A 22,070-nucleotide genomic window follows, 5' to 3' on the forward strand; every position below is an offset into this window, starting at 1 on the left:
CCCCTTAAAAATGATAAGAAAACCATAAGCTAGCCACGACACATGCCCCCAAAAGCCTTGCATGTTCCTTATTGCGCAATAACATTTTTCTGCTGAAATGCTACTGAATATTTATGTGGATTGTGGGTATGGGTTCCCCCGTAGGGATGAAAACCCCAAAAAAGACGAAGATAAATTTCTTTTATCCCCGCAGGCGGGGATAGAGACGAAGATAGGCATGGGAGGCCGTCACAGGGACTAGGATGGGAGAACAATACCAGCCAGGACGATCCCCATTGCCAGCTTGACCCACAAGACTGCAAACAATGGGAATGACAACTATGGTGAGACCTTCTCTTTGGCGCACTGTCCAAGATGGTGTGCATCTATGCGGGTGTGATGCTGCCCTTCCATAAACAGCGGCCAGGATGCAATAGCATGCATTCTTTGTCTAGGAGTAGCGTTTTCAATTGTTCGGTGACATTGCCGGTGAATTATGGTTCATGATCATCTCATTTGTAATGGGATTGTGGATGAAGATACTAATGTGAGGCACATTCAATATGGACAACCTTAGGTTTTCTTTTCTTTTCTTATTAAGGGCCTCTTTGATTCAAAGGATTTTCATAGGATTTTTGAAGGACTACAATCCTTAGGAAACTTTCCTGCGTTGATCGTTTGATTCACATGATTGAATCTCATAGGATTTTTTTCCTATGGATTCGTTTGTACTACATTTCATAGGAATTCTAGCATCCACTCCGACCTCTTGGAAGAAATCCTTTTGTTTTTTCCTGTGCTACAATCAAACAAATTCAAATCCTATAGGAATCCAATGGGCATGTCATTTCAATCCTACGTTTTTCTATTCCTGTGTTTTTGCAATCCTGCGAATCAAAGAGGCCCTAAGCTGATTTGTTGGTATTATCAAATAACATAGTACTCTCACAGCCTCAAAATACAAGACGTTTTTTAAACAATCTCATAGAGTAATTAATAGAGTAACATATATGAACGTGCGTGCCCTGGGATATACTACTCATTTTTAAAGAAAAAAACACGGAATATTTTTGGAGTAGATTGATTTTTTTCATGGTAATACATGTCTCATTTATATCATAAAGATTAAAGTACAAGTCACGTAAGGACCGACAAGACAAAACTGAAAAGATAGCAGAACATCTTTGAGCTTGACACCAACGCCTATCACATGCCTACGGCACCACGACAGTAGCCACCGAAGAAAAGAATGATGGATCACCTCATCACCCGAGCTCGATGCGGCTCCATCGCTGATATGCAGCTTTGCGGACCTTCAGAGTGGCTCACCAAAAGTGAAACCCTTACCATTGCACGAATCAGACCGGGTCAACACCCCGGACACGCCATCAAACTCCAGATCTGGCACCCCACCGCCACTAAGACGTCGCAGAAGGAAACCATACCTGCCATCCACGAACCACAAACCCAGCACATGTTCCGTCTTCCAGATGTCGTCGATGCAGACCACAATCTGCATCCGCTCCTGGACTACCTCCCAAGCTCGGCGCCGACGCCGGAGCAAACGTCGTCGCAACAGCGAAGCCCGAGGACACAGGTCCACCACGAGGATGTCGTCACCGCCACGCCATCCTTGCTTGAACAGACTGGTTTCCAAATCCATCCTCAATCGTAGGACTGACGGCCTTGTTAAGAAAGGATCTGAAGAATCTTTATTCAGCGCTATTATCGTCACCGCCAAACAAAGATGATGAACATCCTAAAATCTAAACTACGAGGAAGTTAAAAACGATCCACACGTGTGGATCCGACGACCCTCCTCACCACCGACGACCGAGGTCACCGGCGGAGGAGAGTCGTCGAAGGACGGCGCTGGAAGATTGGGTCTCCTGGCGGCGGCTAGAGTTCCAGCCGCCAGGGACAGGAGGAGTTTACCGGGACTGGAGTAGATTGATTGATATAGTTATTTTTGCACAACGAGTCGGAGCGTGAGTACATAAAAGTACACATACCGGCTGGTTACAATAATGCGAGCCCGAGAGGGCAAATCTGCAAAAGATGGCAGCCCATGAGAATCCCACATTTTTAGTCAAGATTCTCGCACTAATTTAACCCGTGCGTACGGCTTAATGCCATCGCCACTGCCCCCATCCATCTCCTTCGCTCACTCGCACTGTCACACACACGACACACTCCACTGCCCTCGCTCCTCCCCCTCCCCCTCCCGCACGCTAGCTGGAGGCGTTCCCAGCCTTTATAACGCGGCGAGGCCGCACTGCGGATCCAAGCACGCCTCGCCTCCTCGATCCCCTCGCCCCCTCCTCGAGATCCGCTCGGACCGCCGCGCCCCAGCTCCCCGGCCGGCGAGGTACGAACCCGCCGCCTCCGCATTGCCTGCCTCCCCCTCTCTTCCTCTCCCCGTCCGCCGGAGCGGATCTAGCTCCAGCTCGTCCGTTCGGCCGATTGGCCAGTGGTTTAGCTCGCTGCTTTGCTATGGCGCCCGCTATTGTCTTAGACTGCGTCTGTACGTGTACCCTGCTCGGAGCCAGCTCCGCCCACAGATCCGATTGCGATCTGGGGGCAGGAATGGGGATTTGCCAGATTTTCCCTTCATTAATGCACGCGCCTTGTAGTTCTGTTTGCGTGCTTGCCGATAGAAGGATAGTATTTGCTTGCCTTTTTCATGGCTTTCCTCTTGGGAAGCGTTGGCTTGGTAGTAGGAACAAGATACGGAAACAACGCTTTTCTGGGACTTATTATTGAGTTTTATAATGCTCTGCGGATCCGGCGCTTCCTTCTTCAGATCTGGTGGTTTGGTTGGTCCAGCAGTATAAATTTCTACTGCTCTGGGTTCTAACGATGTAGTTTAATTTGCTCTAGGTGCGCGCGGTGTGTGGCAGAAAGCAGCAAAGCTCTGCAACCTCTGATATAAACAAGCCGCGTGCATCGGGGGTGGTCCTGTACATGTGCTAGTGGGACTGATGGCATTTGGCCGAGGCGCGAAGATGGACGGCAGGCGGCCCTCGTCGCCGTCCTCGTCGATGTGCACGACGACCACCATCGTCGTGTTTGTGGCGCTCTGCCTGGTGGGCGCCTGGATGATGACATCCACCACCGTCTTCCCGGTAGAGCCTACTTCAAACAAGAAGTCGGAGCCGATAGAGGTATCAACATCGAATAAGAAGACGGAGGTCAAGGATCAGCGCGCAGAAGTTGGCTTTGGTGAAACCGACGAGGCGGCGAAATCCGGCAGTGTTAGCTCGGAGAAATTCGAGGACACTGACAATAATGACAATGTTCCAGATGAGTCGCATAGTAACAGGGATGCTCCTGAGGAAGAGAAGTTCCCTGAGAACACAATGGAGAAGCCTGTGGAGATGGCTGAAGAAAAGGAACCACCAAAAGAGAAGGAGGACAGTAAGGATTCCTTTGATGATGCAAATGGAAAATCAGAAGGACAGAGTGCTAAGGAGGGTGGGGAGACTGGGCAATCTGGCGATGAGGAGGAGAAGAGCACAACTGACAATGATGTTGAAAAATCCGATGGGGAGAAGAAGGAAGATCAAGAAGGAAAGTCTGAGGACGATGCAACTGAACAGCCTCAAATCGAGGAGAAAGTGGAAGAAAGTGGAGAGAAGGAACCGGATGCAAAAGCTAATGAGGTATTTCCTGATGGAGCTCAGTCTGAACTTCTCAAGGAGTCGAATACCGAGAATGGGTCATTCCCTACACAGGCTGCAGAGTCAAAGAATGAGAAGGAAGCTCAAGCAGCATCGAAATCTTCAGGTGATGAAATCACCTATAGCTGGAAATTATGTAATAGCAGTGCCGTGACAGATTACATACCTTGCCTTGACAATGAGAAGGCTATCAAGAAACTTCATTCTACCAAGCATTATGAACACCGTGAGAGGCATTGCCCTGCGGAGCCTCCGACTTGCCTTGTTCCACTTCCGGAAGGATATAAGCGCCCCATCGAGTGGCCCAAGAGCAGGGACAAGGTACTTCTGTCTTTTCATGATGTTTCCACAACACTGAGTAATCTTCGGTTGATCAACTTCTCCTTTTGCTTATTAGAAATGCACTATGTTTGCAGGTATGGTACAGCAACGTCCCTCACACCAAGCTTGCAGAGTACAAGGGCCATCAGAACTGGGTTAAAGTTTCTGGTGATCATCTTCTGTTTCCTGGGGGCGGGACTCAGTTCAAGAATGGCGCACTCCACTACATCGATACTATTCAGCAGGTTTATTACCATTGCCCCAATTATGACTCATACTTCCACACACGAACAATTGATTAATACTATTACACATATCTAAGTCTTGAGGTAACTGTTGCCATCACTCCCTTGAAGGAAATTGCACATGTTCCAGGACTGTGGATGATGAAATTTGCATGTTCTTTCTTTGAAACCTGCATTATCACCTATTATGTTTGTCAAAAATCTATGCGTTTACATGCTTATCAAACTACCGTGTGCAGGCTCTACCTGATATTGCATGGGGTAAACGAAGCCGTGTGATTCTAGATGTTGGTTGTGGAGTTGCTAGCTTTGGTGGCTACATGTTTGACAGAGATGTGCTTACCATGTCATTTGCTCCAAAAGACGAGCATGAAGCTCAAGTACAGTTTGCGCTCGAGAGGGGAATTCCAGCAATATCAGCTGTAATGGGCACCAAGAGACTTCCATATCCTAGCAGGGTTTTTGATGTCATTCACTGTGCTCGCTGCAGGGTCCCTTGGCACATTGAAGGTTTGTCTTGTTGGTGGCATGTTTTAATTTTTGATTTCTCCTGCTAACTAGTAACTACTATGTACTGTATAGTATGAATACAGTTTATGACAACTGGTTACTTTCAGGTGGCAAGCTTTTGCTGGAATTGAACCGACTATTACGTCCTGGTGGTTACTTCGTCTGGTCTGCCACTCCTGTTTACCAAAAGCTCCCTGAAGATGTTGAAATTTGGAATGGTATTGTACCAAACTCCTCTTTCAATATCACTCGTACCGTTATACAGAACGTTGCTGCAATATCAATGAACCATGTCAAAACCGTTATTTTCCTCTGTTTCTTTAGAACAGTTCAAATAGCTGTTCACTTGCTTTGGTGATCAGAAATAAATGTTGCTGCCTCTGAATGGCCACACCTGATTTTCTATCGAACACTGCACCACAACCCATATATAGAGAAGCACACGTTGCTTGTAACAGAAGTTCAATTGTTATAAACTCTCTTTAATTATTCTTTTTCACAACGGCTGATAGCACAAGTTGTGCTTATTATCACAAATACTATGAACTATTGGTTAGCACTAGATGTGCCCAACTTCATGAATAGACTAGACCTGTTTAATAAAATAGTAAAATCATGCCACAAACCAACTGCAAAGTTTTTTCATCTATCATCCAGGTGAACCAGATCTAACACTCAGTGGCTTACTTTTTTCAGCCATGTCTTCTCTGACAAAGTCCATGTGCTGGAAAATGGTTAAGAAAACAAAGGATACATTAAATCAAGTTGGTATGGCCATATATCAGAAGCCAATGGACAACAATTGCTACGAGAAAAGATCTGAAGACAGCCCACCGCTATGCAAGGAAACGGACGATGCAGATGCTGCATGGTATGGTTAAGGCTCTTTTGCTACCTTAATATTTAAATATCTGAACTACTCTGCCTTTTCTTAAACAATCTTGTGTTATGCAGGAATGTACCTTTACAAGCGTGCATACCCAAATTGCCGATTGGTCCATCAGTAAGAGGATCAAAATGGCCAGAGATGTGGCCTCAAAGGCTTGAGAAGACTCCCTTCTGGATTGATGGTTCTCGTGTTGGAGTTTATGGAAAACCAGCGAATGAAGACTTCGAGGCAGACTATGCGCACTGGAAACGTGTTGTAAGTAAGTCGTATGTGAATGGCATGGGGATTGACTGGTCTAAAGTGAGAAATGTCATGGACATGAGAGCCGTATATGGAGGGTAAGTGAATGGCTTGCTTTAGATCTCTCGATGATGCATTTTTTATTTTGAATCCCACTCATTTCACAAAATGTCTCATTCAAGAACACTCATAATGAGAATGTATTCACACCTCCCTTTAGTTATTTCTCTTGGCTAATGTTGTACATTTGTTGCTTTGCAGTTTTGCTGCAGCACTGAGGGACCAAAAAGTCTGGGTTATGAATATCGTGCCAATCGATTCACCTGACACACTGCCAATTGTTTATGAGCGTGGCTTGTTTGGAATGTATCATGACTGGTGCGAATCTTTCAGCACTTACCCGAGAACATATGATCTCCTACATGCAGACCATCTGTTCTCAAAGCTCAAAAAGAGGTCTGTAATTTATTGTCTCGGTTGCAGTTTCTTCATACTTGCTAGTAGTTTTGATTTGAACAATGAGTGAGAAGGATTTATTTGCTTGACGTTAGACTTGGATATTTTACTTTTACCGACTGATTATTAGTAGTATATTCTTCTAGAAATACATGTGTAATTGGAGCAGTTTACTGAAGCCAAACTGACGGTTGTAAATAGTTCAGCTAAAAATAGGGCATATTTGAATCCTGTAAAGAATTTTCGCTATGATGTCCTTCCGACTGCAGAGATGACCCTAAAACAAAACATTTTCTTGAATTATTCCTGCAGTGCATCCAAACACCACTCTCTGCAATTTCTGCATTTTCAATTCCTTTAGAAATCCACGGCACATGCCACTCAATTCATGCATCCGAATGGGTCTTGAGTATATGTGCCGACAGCATGTTGCGTGCTATACCGGTTGCATAACTGAATTGTCTCAAGCAATTGCTTTGTTTGCTCGCAGATGTAAATTGTTGGGAGTGTTTGCCGAGGTTGACCGGATATTGCGGCCAGAAGGCAAACTGATCGTGAGGGACAACGCGGAGACAATAAGCGAGCTCGAAGGCATGGCGAAGTCCCTGCAGTGGGAGGTGCGCATGACCTACGCCAAGGACAAGGAAGGGCTGCTCTGCGTCCAAAAGACCACGTGGCGGCCCAAGGAGATCGAAGCAAGCATGTAGTGAAATATACATTCGACGCAAAACTGTTCCCGGTTAGTGGGCACGTATTACACTAGACTGAATTTTGGCTCTAGATATAAGCATATGATTCTTGTTGATGCTGAAAAAGGCAAAAGCATTGTGCAGCTGTAGAATCATGTATGTGTTTTTTTTTCCGCGCCAAGCGAGGGCGGCCTTGCATTCTTTCTTTTGCTTGGACAACATTTGTTGTAAAATGAATGTAATGCTGTACTGGAAGCCAATAGGTAGAACCACGGCACGGAGGGTGGTATCTGTTCTTAAGGAAAACCTCACTTCTGGTAATGCTATAGCAGTCGAGTATCCTTGAATTCATGATGTCCCAACAGAAGAAAAAAAAACTTGAATTATTTTCACAAGTCGTTGCCCTGAACTCAGCAGTGTTCATCAGTTCATGTTGCCAACTGCATCTGTCACTGAGTTTAGTGGAGCAGCTGAGAAAAAGCCAGACCTGCATGAACACTGGGAGGAAAGGAAAAGTGTTACGATCCTACCAGGAGATTCAGAGAAGCATCACCTCTTATGCTTCTGATACATATTGTAAGCAGTAGAGCCGTAGAGGAAGAGAACGGGACAGGAGGAAGCTGCTGGGAAATGCCGGGAAATGGATGAACTGGGGACAACTTGCACACACTTACAGTTGTGGCCCACTATCAGCATTTGTTCCATTCAATGCCGACGCATCGCATGGAAGGGGCTGGTGGTCTCCCTGACTTTGCGGGGCCCGCCACCTTGCTCACTCTCATCGGATACAGTGGCCTTCCCCGCACAAGACACGCCTGCACAGTTTCTTCAGTTTCGTCAGTTAACATCTTCAGTCCGCTCTCATCTTCTTCTCGTTCCGCCGCTGCACGCTCAGCCAAGGCATGGGTCTCGTCGCTTCTCCGAGCGGCGCTGCACCCATCCGGAGCGTCACAGAGAGCTACTCTACATACGCCTGCGATATTCAGGACTCGGCGTGGCCGGAAGCCGTCGAAGCAGCAGATCGCTCGGATCGCGATTGCACCCGCGGAACCAAACAACGGCGCCCATTCCCATCCGGCTGGGTTCGCCTTGGCCGGCATCGGCACGCATGCCGACGCTCCGTTCCAAAAATGGCAGCTCCGACGAAGATAAGCGCGAACCATATACAAACAACTTCCGATTTCCCGCCGCATACAGGACACGGAAAGAAACGGGACCACGTCGAGCCGAGCCACGAGAAGAGGAGAGATGCTCCACGGTGGCCTCCGCGTGGCGCAACCCAACAAAAGCCGGCGATTCTCTTCTCCAACTTGATACTTACCAAGCCGCAGCGTTTTGTGAGAGGGAAGAAACCAAAGCCCTGATGGCGTCCGTCCAGAATGGAAATTTCGGGAGGTCCTATTTACGTGCAAGCGTCCATCCGTCCTAGTATTTCTTGGAAGAATGTGTACAATGATTCATAAAACAATCTTATCTTTGACATGCAACATAATTCAATGAATTATCTCTTACTATTGTCTCTAATCTAATAACTATCTCTCTGTTTCTAAATATAAGTCTTTTTGAAGATTTCAATATGAACTATATACAGATGTATGGACGTATTTTAGAGTGTAGATTTAACTCATTTTACTTCGTATGTAGTCCATATTAAAATCTCTAAAAAGACATATATTTAGAAACGGCGGGAGTAGAAATCTCTAAATATGTGCTAAGACCATTGTTGCAACGAGGTTATCTCTTACTCCCTCCGTTTCAAATTACTCGTCGTGGTTTTAGTTCACATTAAAAGAAGGTAAGCATTTGTTTTATGTTTTCTCTCTCCGCCATCTCAACATTTATCCTATGGTGAAACTCTTAAGATAGAGCTGTCGTACCTGGCCTAAGGCGGAGGCGGAAAAAGAAGAAGAAAGCAAAGGCAGGAAATGCGTTTATATATATTATATATATTCCATGATTTCCATGGTATGTACACTAGGTGAGGTGAGGAGGGGGCATGCATATGGCGAGTCGTGACAAACAAGGCTAGGAGGGGGGGACGCGAGCCAGCGTCCAAAAATGGAAGGTGGTGTGGGGCCGGAAATCCACGTGGGCACCACTCCGCGCCGGGCCACCGCACCTGAGAAGGGGGGCGCGCGCACGTGGGCTGGTCCCGACAAAAATTCCGTGTCGCGATCCTCGGGTCGAATCAGCCCGTGGATCGATCGGTAGCAGCAGAATCAGGCCGCCTCCTGGGCCGAGGAGGAGGAGGAGGAGGAGAACCACTGGGTGAAGGCGTCGAGGGTGCGCGTGTCGGCGCGGTAGTGGCGCTGCGTGAAGCGCATGAGGTCGGCCCAGGTGAAGTCCGGGTACTGCCGCGGGCTCCTCAGCCCCGGCGGCGGCCGCACCACGCGGGCCTCGCGCGGGCACAGGAAGAAGGCCAGCGACCGCCGCTCCTGCCGCCGGTTCACCACCGCGCGGTGCAGGCAGCTCTTGTACCGCCCGTTCGACAGAGCCTGCATGCATGCAAACACAAGCAACAACGTGTTAGACCCATTCCATTTTGACGGCTAATCATTTTCGAGGCGCAAGCAAAGATTGACGCGCGAGACAAGGACGCATCTCATGGCGGCCGTCCCTGGCTCCTAAAAAAAGCAACATGGCATGAAATGCAGTGTAACATGAGCTGTAAATAAAACTGACTATGAAGGCAGGAAGGGCCACGCGACGAGCGGCAGCGCCCACGTGAAACCCGTCCGACGGGGCGGCGACCGGGAGCACGGCGCACGTGCATGACCGTCGTCGTCGCCGAGTCAGGAGGGGCGGAAAATCAACAGCGACAGACGAAGTGGGGATGCGTCGAAACCAACAGGCCCGCCAATGGCGAGGGGCGGAACGATACAGTGCCGTGGGGAAACCTTGTACCGCGCCGTATCTTAGATCAACTGGCCGAGGCCGACGGGCGACGGGCCAAAAACCAGGGCCGGAGATCAACTTGACAACTCCATCACCCGGCGGCAGGATTCACCGGCAGGCAAGCCCACCCCCCTCGCCATGGGCGTAGGAGCAGATTCAGAGGGGAAAACGACGAGCGCGCGCGCGCGCGCATGCACCTGGGTTGGCCCGCCACCGAAAGCGGCGCCACCTCACCGTCACCGCCGCTACTGTACAAAGCCACCCGCCTACCGTAACGCTCCAAACCTGCCGCAAAACGGCAGCATACACCCCTCCTACATCTACATCTACGTCTACATGGCTTGCTACCCCCCTATCTTTTCTCGCGCTCTAATTGGCTCCGACCCTAGTGCTCGCAGCCTTTTTGGACGGGATGGATAGATCGATAGATGGAACGGAATAAAACCCTACTTTTCGAGACCACTAGAAATGGATACGTTGATCCATGTACGTCTTCATCACTAGTACTGCAGAATTGACGAGTCTAAAAGTGATGGCAATTACCACCGCTCCCTAACAGTGTGTGTTGGACGCAAGTTCCTTGAGGCATCGTCCTAGGAAGCAACGAATGGCCGATGATCAGGACTGCTAATGTCTGTCGCTAGGTCAGTTCGGAGAACGTGACCCGTTTGTAGCTACTAACTACTCCCTGTTAATTCAACCTGTCCAGTCTAATAATATCTACTAGTAATAATAATCGTTGATTGGAGCTGAGAAAGAAATGAAAAAAAAATCACGTCATCTCAGCAGCCTTACGGTGATAGCCCTACCAGCGGCCCGCTTGTTAGGAAGCAGAGTGCAATCACGTCGTGTCAGTAGGCTCCCACGGTCCCTTTCCTCTTTGTTCCAAGACAGCAAGGCAGTTTTTATGGGCCGGTTCGCTCGTTAGGAAGCAGAGCACAGCGGAACAGAGCATGGGTAGTTGACTACTGTATAACCAATTAATCAGCGAAAGCAACGTTAAGGCAAGGAAGGTGACCCAATTAATTACCATGAAGGTGTCGCCGATGTTGATGACCATGGCGCCGGGGACGGGGCGGACGGGGCGCCAGTCGCCGTCGACGAGGACCTCCAGCCCGCCCACGTCGTCCTGCAGCAGGATGGTGAGCGCCGTGGGGTCGCAGTGCGGGCCCGTGCCCAGCGTGCGCTCCGGCTCCGGGCACGGCGGGTAGTAGTTGCACCGCATGATGGAGCTGCTGTCCGCGAAGAACTCCCGGTAGTACCCGCGCTTCTCCACGCCCAGGCTCAGCTCCAGCAGCTCCATGATCGTCAGCGACAGCTCCTTCATCTTCCCGCAGTACTCCTGGTACACCCTCCTGCAACCATCATACGCACGCACGTGTTCCGTTGTCAGTACTCAGCACGTACGGCGGGTTTCAAGTACTGCTACTGCGTACGTACGTACGTGGGCGACAATCGAACGTACGATCGCGCGGAAACAAAAAAAATGCAGTGGCGGGGATTGATTCGCAGCTGTAGCTGGATAGGGGTCTGGGCGAGTGGATATATTACCCCATTGGCTCGTAGTCCGGCCCGAGGGTGCTGGTGAAGTAGTCCACCACGACGGGCGCGGCGCCGGCGCGGTCGTGGAAGCCGAAGGAGAGGGTCTCCTTCCAGGGGAGCTTGGAGGCGAACCGGTCGGCGTGCGCGCTCGTGTACCCGGACACGGTCCCCGGGATGCGGCGCGCGCGCTGCTTCTCGGCCAGCGGCAGCCGGAAGAAGCCACACGCGCCGTCCAGCGCCGCGCGCGCCAGGGTGTCGTCCACGCCGTGCCCGGACACCTGGAAGAACCCGTGCGTGGCGCACGCCGCGGCCACCTGCGCCACGGCGCGGCGGAGCCCCGCGGCGTCGCCATTGCGCAGCACGCTCACGTCCACCACCGGCATGGCCAGCTCCTCGGCCGTGGTGGGGCGCACCTCGGCGTGCGGCCACACGAACGGGGCAGGGATCTTCGGCTCCCTCCGGAGGTCGTACACCGCGGTAGCCGCGCCGCCGTTCTTGTTGACGGCCGCCTTGGCGGCGAACGGGTCAATGCTGGGAGCGGGAGGCTGGAGGAGCAGGGGAGTCGTGGGGCTGGTGTCCATGGCCGCCGGCGAGCGCGCGCTGGCGACGCTGCAGTGAGGTGGACGCGTCAGGGATGGCTCTTGCTGAGCGGTCTGGAGCACCATGAGATGAGAGGTGTGTGAGCTAGCTGCGAGTGAGTGTGCGGGAGAGCTGTCTGGCACGGTGGGGTATTTGTAATCGGGGGAGTGAGGGAGAAGACAGTGAAGGAGGGGAGGAATATATTTGGAGGGAGGCGCACCGGGCCCCGGAGACAAGAGACAAGAAGGTGGATACCACCAATCCTCCACGAAGAGAATGGGATAAAAGCTTTTCCGGGTCTGATCCCTACAGGGCACTATCTCCATCACCGTCCGATCATACTTTGAGATTCGTGAGATCACAACTGGACGGTGATCATGATAAATAAACACGCGCTCACGCCTCCTCTCTCTCTGGGAAATATATACGTTGCACCAGACACTCAAAATGTGCTGTAAAAGTGTTTTAAAAAAATTATGTTTTTTATTCAGCACGTAGACATGATGTGAATACTCCCTCCGTTCCAAAATTCTTGTCTTAAATTTTCTACATACGGATGTCTTTATTCACGTTTTAGTGTTAAATACATCCGTATAGATAAATCTAAGACAAGAATTTTGGGACGGAGGGAGTACATGATATGGTGAAAATTCAAACACAAACTTGAAACCTAGTTCACAAACATAAATGACAAATTTGCTGTCAATAGTGATAATTGGGCCAAAAATTAAGGCCCAGCTTCGCACTAGGTCGTCAATTTTGTCCATTCATTGCTATCGACTTGTGTAAAAAAATGATTTGAATTTTTGAGACATGTTATATATCAGCGCTACCTACGTCCTGTGTTTTTAAATAACCTTTTGAAAACTTTCAAAAGCATCAAAAGGTTTTGGGTGCACCGGATACCCCCCCCCCTCCCCGGTCCTAAAATATTTTAACATTAATAGAAATTATAAGCTTAAAAGAAAGGGGCATTCAACTAAGAGGATTTGCAAGCTTTCAGCCCAGAGCGACAAAAGAGTTTCGTTGAACAATTTTGACTTTATTAATTTAAAGCTAACATTAATACAAGTCATGCTCTAAGAGTGAGAACAAAGATGTTAACTTTAATTTTAGGGTAAAAGATTTGTTCCTAGGGAAAATAACTTTTTATTAATTTAAATGTACCATCAAGACAATACAGCCACAAAGAAAGTACATACCCGATCTCTCCCTAATAGGCGCTACACAAGCCCTTATACATTTTTAAATCCTAATTTTCAAGCCACACACAATGGCAAAAAGAAAAAGAAAAATCTTCGATGTTAGCATATATGGTAGAAAGACGATAGGTCAAGCCATGATGTATGAACAATACATTCAAGTAATAAGTTGAGGTCTTACAGAAGAAGCGAAAGTGCATGTGAGGACGATCATATCAACAATGAAATTGTCCGCCAACACTGCTACGGCTGGCACGCTTTATCCTATTTGGTCTTTTGTTTTGTGTGAATTGCATACTTTGATGTTTGAACACACGTTTATAAATGATTATTCTTCCTGCAAAACATAAATTATATTATTATTCTGATTTTCTTTTGCGACATGAAGACTGTATACATCTACCAACCACAAAGTTTCAAATCTAAATACAGATCACAAGTCCAGAAATAAAAACAACCAATTCAGTTGTGAACTTGTGATAATGTTAATGCTCAGGTCATACGATAGGATGATTTGCCTTTTTACAAATTTAATTTTAAATTTTGAGACAAGTGGTTATTTTTCTTAGATGACTTTCTCAAATTTTGCGCGGGTGATTTTTGCTCAGTTAGCTATGTGCAGAGGCCAGGTGGCAGCTTCCTCTTTGATTTTTTTAACATGATTTTCTCACTTATTTAAGGTTTTATATTGACCGTTTTTAGCTAATGTTTTCTTTTACTGTGGGTGCACTACAGATTAAGACACGTGCACCAGACCAGATACATCCTCCGGCCACAAAATAGCTCACATATCTCTACAGTAGAATGATGTGGAGAGCATATATAGCGGTTGGGTGAACCATAGGTTAGTGGAAGTACCATGCATGGCGCACATCACCAACAAGAACAGTAGCGTTCGCTTGCAGCATAATGACCAGCGATCAAAGTCGGTCGGTCTCCTGCAACCCGCTGTGTGGCTAAGGTTTTGGTATGGGTGATCGACCCCTCATCGCGCATAAAACCGCTGCATGTCCAGACAGTGCTGCACTTCCATCGTCTTTCTTTTCGGTTCTTCATCGCATCATGCATTTCCAGAGCGTTCCCTAGCTAATTTTGTCGCCAACTAGAGGACAAAAAAAAGTCGGGCATGCATGCATGCATGCGTGGTGAACAGTCAGCACTAAGCTCGCATGCACTGTTAACAGTCAACACTAACGTCACATGCACTGTTAACAGTCAACACTAAGCTCAGCGCTCGAGCTTTACAACTAGCAATGGAATCATGGGCGTTAATTCCTACTTTGGTGGGTGTTAATCCCTACTTTTAAGTTGTAGCTATGGCCTGCAGCCTTATATGCCCAAGCAGCCATTGCATCGGACGTCGGCACTTTGACTCGTCAACACGCGCGCGTTTTCTGTTGCATGCATGCATGCCATCCATGAGACAGACGCTGCACGCTGGAGCTGGGGCCTAGCATGCCATCCATGGCGTTTCCGTTGGCGTCTAGCAGCACGTAGTAGATTAGTGTACATAGGAATAGTACATGTCAGGGCCGTACATGCAAATGCGTACGTTTGCAGGATTCGGGAGCTGATCGTCACCGCGAGGCGGCCGACACGTCTGCTAGAAAACACCGCGCGCGCTGCATGCCCACGGGTACAAAAGATGCGCGCAGGCATCGTCTGTGCGTGTGGTCATGAGTCATGTCTCTCATGTGTACTCTTGGCCTCTTGGGAGGTGGAACCGTACGTGGAAGAGCACACGGGCCGGGTAGCCGTCGGTCGGTGTGGTGTGGGTGCCGGCTATGGGCACCCGCCGCAAGCTCTCGTAGTGGGCGGGCACCCGGCGATTTTTGGCACACTGGACCGGCTACCGCCTCCTTGGCCATTTTCCTCGCGTCCGCGTGTTGCCCCCGCATGCCAACACCTGCTCGCGTCTAAAACAGCATAACCAACCCGGGGGACACATCGTTGAAACAACACGCCAGCATTGGAGAGGTCGAAGATCACGCAGTTGGGAATCTTGCTGGCTCATAATATTTGAGCCGATACGTGTGCTCTTTGCTCTAACTTTACCACATGTGGCTGTCTTTGCCGCTCGCTACTACGTAGGAGTATATCTCTACTGTGTATAGTAGGTTGGTGGCTGGCGCTTCGAGGGCGGATCGTCATGTCCCATTCGGTTTCCCTGCCCGGCAGAGGGGGCTTTTCTTTGTCCTCGCTCGGGTCGGATCACTTTCTACCCATTTCCCATTTCTCCTTTTGTCTTCATCTTTTCCCGCTTTCCTTATCCCAATCATGCGCCCTGGGGTTCTCCTGTGTTCCCGAATTCACACTCCTACTAAAATAGAGGTTTCTGGCGTTTTTGCAGCTCTATTTCTTGTCACTTGGGGTGTGTTTGGTAGAATGTATGGACCTAGCCTAGTTGTTCTCTTCTCATATATGCTGAGTGTAGACATGCTGAGTCTATGCAGTTGCTGTTGTTTGGCAGCGATGTATGCGCTGAGACATGCTGAGCTGAGACTTTGTTTGGCAGCCTGCATATGTTTAGACATGCTGAACAATTTCAAATTCTATTTTTTTGAATGATGAACAAAATCGAAAAAATATGAACACAAATTTAAACATATTTTGAAAATTTACATTTTTTTTGAATTTCTTTTTTTGAAAAACTAATATAAAATTTGAAATTCTGAACTTTTTTTGAAAATTTGAACATATTTGAAATTCCAAGCTTTTTTGAAAATTTAAACAAAATCTGAAATTTTGAATATTTTATAAAAATTTAAATAAATTTGAAATTCTGTTTTTTTTCAAAATTCAAACAATTTTTATTTTATTTTGAAATTCCAAACATTGTTGATTTTTAAAAAAATATTGAAATTATGAACATTTTTGAAAATTTAAACAATTTTGAAATCCTAATTTTTTTCAAAAATTTAAAGAAATTTCGAAATTCTAAACTTTTCGAAAATTTAAACAAATTTTAAAATTCTGAACATTTTTTGAAAATATAAACATATTTGGACATGGTCTGGTGGGTGGGGACGATTGTCAGTGCCAGCATAGCTGCCTTCATGCACCCTGTGTGGGGTGCATGAGATGAGCATAGCTAAGTGTTGGGGAACGTAGTAATTTCAAAAAATTTCCTACGCACACGCAAGATCATGGTGATGCATAGCAACGAGGGGAGAGTATGATCTACGTACCCTTGTAGATCGCAACGGAAGCGTTGACACAACGTAGAGGAAGTAGTCGTACGTCTTCTTCCCGACCCGACCGATCCAAGCACCGTTACTCCGGCACCTCCGAGTTCTTAGCACACGTACAGCTCGATGACGATCCCCGGGCTCCGATCCAGCAAAGCTTCGGGGAGGAGTTTCGTCAGCACGACGGCGTGGTGACGATCTTGATGTTCTACCGTCGCAGGGCTTCGCCTAAGCACCGCTACGATATGACCGAGGTGGAATATGATGGAGGGGGGCACCGCACACGGCAAAGGAACGATCACGAAGATCAACTTGTGTGTCTAGAGGTGCCCCCTGCCTCCGTATATAAAGGAGCCAAGGGGGAGAGGTGCGCCGGCCAGGAGGAGGGCGCAGGAGGAGTCCTACTCCTACCGGGAGTAGGACTCCCCCCCCCCCAATCCTATTCCAACTAGGATTCCCAAGGGGGAAAGAGGGAGAGGGGTGGCCGGCCACCTCTCCTAGTCCTAATAGGACTAGGGGAGGGGGGAGGCGCGCAGCCCTTATGGCAGCCCTTTCACCTTTCCACTAAGGCCCAATAAGGCCCATATGACTCTCGGGGGGTTCCGGTAACCTCCCGGTAATCCGGTAAAATCCTGATTTCACCCGAAACACTTCCGATGTCCAAATATAGGCTTCCAATATATCAATCTTTATGTCTCGACCATTTCGAGACTCCCCGTCATGTCCATGATCACATCCGGGACTCCGAACAACCTTCGGTACATCAAAATGCATAAACTCATAATAGCTGTCATCGTAACGTTAAGCGTGCGGACCCTACGGTTCGAGAACAATGTAGACATGACCGAGACACGTCTCCGGTCAATAACCAATAGCGGGACCTGGATGCCCATATTGGCTCCTACATATTCTACGAAGATCTTTATCGGTCAGACCGCATAACAACATACGTTGTTCCCTTTGTCATTGGTATGTTACTTGCCCGAGATTCGATCGTCGGTATCCAATACCTAGTTCAATCTCGTTACCGGCAAGTCTCTTTACTCGTTCCGTAATACATCATCTCACAACTACCATATTAGTTGTAATGCTTGCAAGGCTTATGTGATGTGTATTACCGAGAGGGCCCAGAGATACCTCTCCGACAATCGGAGTGACAAAACCTAATCTCGAAATACGCCAACCCAACATGTACCATTGGAGACACCTGTAGTACTCCTTTATAATCACCCAGTTATGTTGTGACGTTTGGTAGTACCCAAAGTGTTCCTCCGGTAAACGGGAGTTGCATAATCTCAGAGTTATAGGGACATGTATATGTCATGAAGAAAGCAATAGCAACATACTAAACGATCGGGTGCTAAGCTAATGGAATGGGTCATGTCAATCAGATCATTCAACTAATGATGTGACCTCGTTAATCAAATAACAACTCATTGTTCATGGTTAGGAAACATAACCATCTTTGATTAACGAGCTAGTCAAGTAGAGGCATACTAGTGACACTTTGTTTGTCTATTTATTCACACATGTATTATGTTTCCGGTTAATACAATTCTAGCATGAATAATAAACATTTATCATGATTATAAGGAAATAAATAATAACTTTATTATTGCCTCTAGGGCATATTTCCTTCAGTCTCCCACTTGCACTAGAGTCAATAATCTAGATTACACTGTAATGATTCTAACACCCATGGAGCCTTGGTGCTGATCATGTTTTGCTCGTGGAAGAGGCTTAGTCAACGGGTCTGCAACATTCAGATCCGTATGTATCTTGCAAATCTCTATGTCTCTCACCTGGACTAGATCCCGGATGGAGTTGACGCGTCTCTTGATGTGCTTGGTCCTTTTGTGAAATCTAGATTCCTTTGCCAAGGCAATTGCACCAGTATTGTCACAAAAGATTTTCATTGGACCCGATGCACTAGGTATGACACCTAGATCGGATATGAACTCCTTCATCCAGACTCCTTCGTTTGCTGCTTCCGAAGCAGCTATGTACTCCGCTTCACATGTAGATCCCGCTACGACGCTTTGTTTAGAACTGCACCAACTGACAGCTCCACCATTCAATGTAAACACGTATCCGGTTTGCGATTTAGAATCGTCCGGATCAGTATCAAAGCTTGCATCAACGTAACCTTTTATGGTGAGCTCTTTGTCACCTCCATATACGAGAAACATATCCTTAGTCCTTTTCAGGTATTTCAGGATGTTCTTGACCGCTGTCCAGTGATCCACTCCTGGATTACTTTGGTACCTCCCTGCTAAACTTATAGCAAGGCACACATCAGGTCTGGTACACAGCATTGCATACATGATAGAGCCTATGGCTGAAGCATAGGGAACATCTTTCATTTTCTCTCTATCTTCTGCAGTGGTCGGGCATTGAGTCTGACTCAACTTCACACCTTGTAACACAGGCAAGAACCCTTTCTTTGCTTGATCCATTTTGAACCTTTTCAAAATCTTGTCAAGGTATGTGCTTTGTGAAAGTCCAATTAAGCGTCTTGATCTATCTCTATAGATCTTTATGCCTAATATGTAAGCAGCTGCACCGAGGTCTTTCATTGAAAAACTCTTATTCAAGTATCCCTTTATGCTATCCAGAAATTCTATATCATTTCCAATCAATAATATGTCATCCACATATAATATCAGAAATGCTACAGAGCTCCCACTCACTTTCTTGTAAATACAGGCTTCTCCGAAAGTCTGTATAAACCCAAATGCTTTAATCACACTATCAAAGTGTTTATTCCAACTCCGAGAGGCTTGCACCAGTCCATAAATGGATCGCTGGAGCTTGCACACTTTGTTAGCTCCCTTTGGATCAACAAAACCTTCTGGTTGCATCATATACAACTCTTCTTCCAGAAATCCATTCAGGAATGCAGTTTTGACATCCATCTGCCAAATTTCATAATTATAAAATGCGGCAATTGCTAACATGATTCGGACAGACTTAAGCATCGCTACGTGTGAGAAGGTCTCATCGTAGTCAACCCCTTGAACTTGTCGAAAACCTTTTGCGACAAGTCGAGCTTTATAGACAGTAACATTACCATCAGCGTCAGTCTTTTTCTTGAAGATCCATTTATTCTCAATTGCTTGCCGATCATCGGGCAAGTCAACCAAAGTCCATACTTTGTTCTCATACATGGATCCCATCTCAGATTTCATGGCTTCAAGCCACTTTGCGGAATCTGGGCTCACCATCGCTTCTTCATAGTTCGTAGGTTCATCATGATCTAGTAGCATGACTTCCAGAACTGGATTACCGTACCACTCTGGTGCGGATCTTACTCTGGTTGATCTACGAGGTTCAGTAGTATCTTTTTCTGAAGTTTCATGATCATTATCATTAACTTCCTCACTTATTGGTGTAGGTGTCGCAGAAACAGTTTTCTGTGATGTACTATTTTCCAACAAGGGAGCAGGTACAGTTACCTCGTCAAGTTCTACTTTCCTCCCACTCACTTCTCTCGAGAGAAACTCCTTCTCAAGAAAGTTTCCGAATTTAGCAACAAAAGTCTTGCCTTCGGATCTGTGATAGAAGGTGTATCCAATAGTTTCCTTTGGATATCCTATGAAGACACATTTCTCCGGTTTGGGTTTGAGCTTATCAGGTTGAAGCTTTTTCACATAAGCATCGCAGCCCCAAACTTTCAGAAACGACAACTTTGGTTTCTTGCCAAACCATAGTTCATAAGGCGTCGTCTCAACGGATTTTGATGGTGCCCTGTTTAACGTGAATGCGGCCGTCTCTAGAGCGTATCCCCAAAATGATAGCGGTAAATCAGTAAGAGACATCATAGATCGCACCATATCTAGTAAAGTACGATTACGACGTCCGGACACACCATTACGCTGTGGTGTTCCGGGTGGCGTGAGTTGCGAAATTATTCCACAATTTTTCAAATGTACACCAAACTCGTAACTCAAATATTCTCCTCCACGATCAGATCGTAGAAACTTTATTTTCTTGTTACGATGATTTTCCACTTCACTCTGAAATTCTTTGAACTTTTCAAATGTTTCAGACTTATGTTTCATTAAGTAGATATAACCATATCTGCTTAAATCATCTGTGAAGGTGAGAAAATAACGATATCCGCCACGAGCTTCAATATTCATCAGACCACATACATCTGTATGTATGATTTCCAACAAATCTGTTGCTCTCTCCATAGTACCGGAGAACGGTGTTTTAGTCATCTTGCCCATGAGGCACGGTTCGCAAGTACCAAGTGATTCATAATCAAGTGGTTCCAAAAGTCCATCAGTATGGAGTTTCTTCATGCGCTTTACACCGATATGACCTAAACGGCAGTGCCACAAATAAGTTGCACCATCATTATCAACTCTGCATCTTTTGGCTTCAACATTATGAATATGTGTATCACTACTCTCGAGATTCAATAAGAATAGACCACTCTTCAAGGGTGCGTGACCATAAAAGATATTACTCATATAAATAGAACAACCATTATTCTCTGATTTAAATGAATAACCGTCTCGCATCAAACAAGATCCAGATATAATGTTCATGCTTAACGCTGGCACTAAATAACAATTATTTAGGTCTAATACTAATCCCGAAGGTAGATGTAGAGGTAGCGTGCCAACCGCGATCACATCGACTTTGGAACCGTTTCCCACGCGCATCGTCACCTCGTCCTTAGCCAATCTTCGCTTAATCCGTAGCCCCTGTTTCGAGTTGCAAATATTAGCAACAGAACCAGTATCAAATACCCAGGTGCTACTGCGAGCATTAGTAAGGTACACATCAATAACATGTATATCATATATACCTTTGTTCACCTTGCCATCCTTCTTATCCGCCAAATACTTTGGGCAGTTCCGCTTCCAGTGACCAGTCTGCTTGCAGTAGAAGCACTCAGTTTCAGGCTTAGGTCCAGACTTGGGTTTCTTCTCTTGAGCAGCAACTTGCTTGCCGTTCTTCTTGAAGTTCCCCTTCTTCTTCCCTTTGTCCTTTTTCTTGAAACTAGTGGTTTTATTAACCATCAACACTTGATGCTCCTTTTTGATTTCTACCTCTGCAGCTTTTAGCATTGCGAAGAGCTCGGGAATAGTCTTGTTCATCCCTTGCATATTATAGTTCATCACGAAGCTCTTGTAGCTTGGTGGCAGTGATTGGAGAATTCTGTCAATGACGCAATCATCTGGAAGATTAACTCCTAATTGAATCAAGTGATTATTATACCCAGACATTTTGAGTATATGCTCACTGACAGAACTGTTCTCTTCCATCTTGCAGCTATAGAACTTATTGGAGACTTCATATCTCTCAATCCGGGCATTTGCTTGAAATATTAACTTCAACTCCTGAAACATCTCATATGCTCCATGACGTTCAAAACGTCGTTGAAGTCCCGATTCTAAGCCGTAAAGCATGGCACACTGAACTATCGAGTAGTCATCAGCTTTGCTCTGCCAGACGTTCATAACATCTGGTGTTGCTCCAGCAGCAGGCCTGGCACCCAGCGGTGCTTCCAGGACGTAATTCTTCTATGCAGCAATGAGGATAATCCTCAAGTTACGGACCCAGTCCGTGTAATTGCTACCATCATCTTTCAACTTTGCTTTCTCAAGGAACGCATTAAAATTCAACGGAACAACAGCATGA

General features: G+C 46.8%; 2 protein-coding genes across 2 annotated transcripts; one reads left to right on the top strand and one right to left on the bottom strand.

Annotated features, from left to right (window-relative positions):
- Positions 1-2,146: 2,146 nt before the first annotated feature.
- LOC119277957 (probable methyltransferase PMT26) lies at positions 2,147-7,356 on the top strand. Its single transcript, XM_037559309.1, has 9 exons — positions 2,147-2,347; positions 2,860-3,980; positions 4,076-4,225; positions 4,465-4,735; positions 4,843-4,953; positions 5,432-5,606; positions 5,690-5,962; positions 6,126-6,320; positions 6,811-7,356. Exons 2-9 carry the CDS (start codon positions 2,961-2,963, stop codon positions 7,025-7,027), a joined length of 2,412 nt encoding a protein of 803 aa, XP_037415206.1. The 5' UTR covers positions 2,147-2,347; positions 2,860-2,960; the 3' UTR covers positions 7,028-7,356.
- Positions 7,357-8,918: 1,562 nt separating this feature from the next.
- On the bottom strand, positions 8,919-12,181 carry LOC119277958 (gibberellin 20 oxidase 2-like). The gene is made up of 3 exons (XM_037559310.1): positions 11,456-12,181; positions 10,935-11,259; positions 8,919-9,504 (listed from the first exon to the last, which is right to left on the bottom strand). Exons 1-3 carry the CDS (start codon positions 12,109-12,111, stop codon positions 9,229-9,231), a joined length of 1,257 nt encoding a protein of 418 aa, XP_037415207.1. The 5' UTR covers positions 12,112-12,181; the 3' UTR covers positions 8,919-9,228.
- Between the last annotated feature and the right edge of the window lie 9,889 nt (positions 12,182-22,070).

This window comes from Triticum dicoccoides, chromosome 3B (genome assembly GCF_002162155.2).
Source record: "Triticum dicoccoides isolate Atlit2015 ecotype Zavitan chromosome 3B, WEW_v2.0, whole genome shotgun sequence".
NCBI classification, from domain to species: Eukaryota; Viridiplantae; Streptophyta; class Magnoliopsida; order Poales; family Poaceae; genus Triticum; species Triticum dicoccoides.

Excerpts from the sequence above, each read along its gene's own strand:
- LOC119277957 (XM_037559309.1), top strand. The coding sequence starts at position 2,961 with ATGGCATTTGGCCGAGGCGCGAAGATGGACGGCAGGCGGCCCTCGTCG. Across the intron at positions 3,981-4,075 it reads GGCCCAAGAGCAGGGACAAG|GTATGGTACAGCAACGTCCC; the intron begins GTACTTCTGTCT and ends CTATGTTTGCAG. Across the intron at positions 4,736-4,842 it reads GGTCCCTTGGCACATTGAAG|GTGGCAAGCTTTTGCTGGAA; the intron begins GTTTGTCTTGTT and ends GGTTACTTTCAG.
- LOC119277958 (XM_037559310.1), bottom strand. The coding sequence starts at position 12,111 with ATGGTGCTCCAGACCGCTCAGCAAGAGCCATCCCTGACGCGTCCACCT. Across the intron at positions 11,260-11,455 it reads CCGGACTACGAGCCAATGGG|GAGGGTGTACCAGGAGTACT; the intron begins GTAATATATCCA and ends TGATGGTTGCAG. Across the intron at positions 9,505-10,934 it reads ACATCGGCGACACCTTCATG|GCTCTGTCGAACGGGCGGTA; the intron begins GTAATTAATTGG and ends GCATGCATGCAG.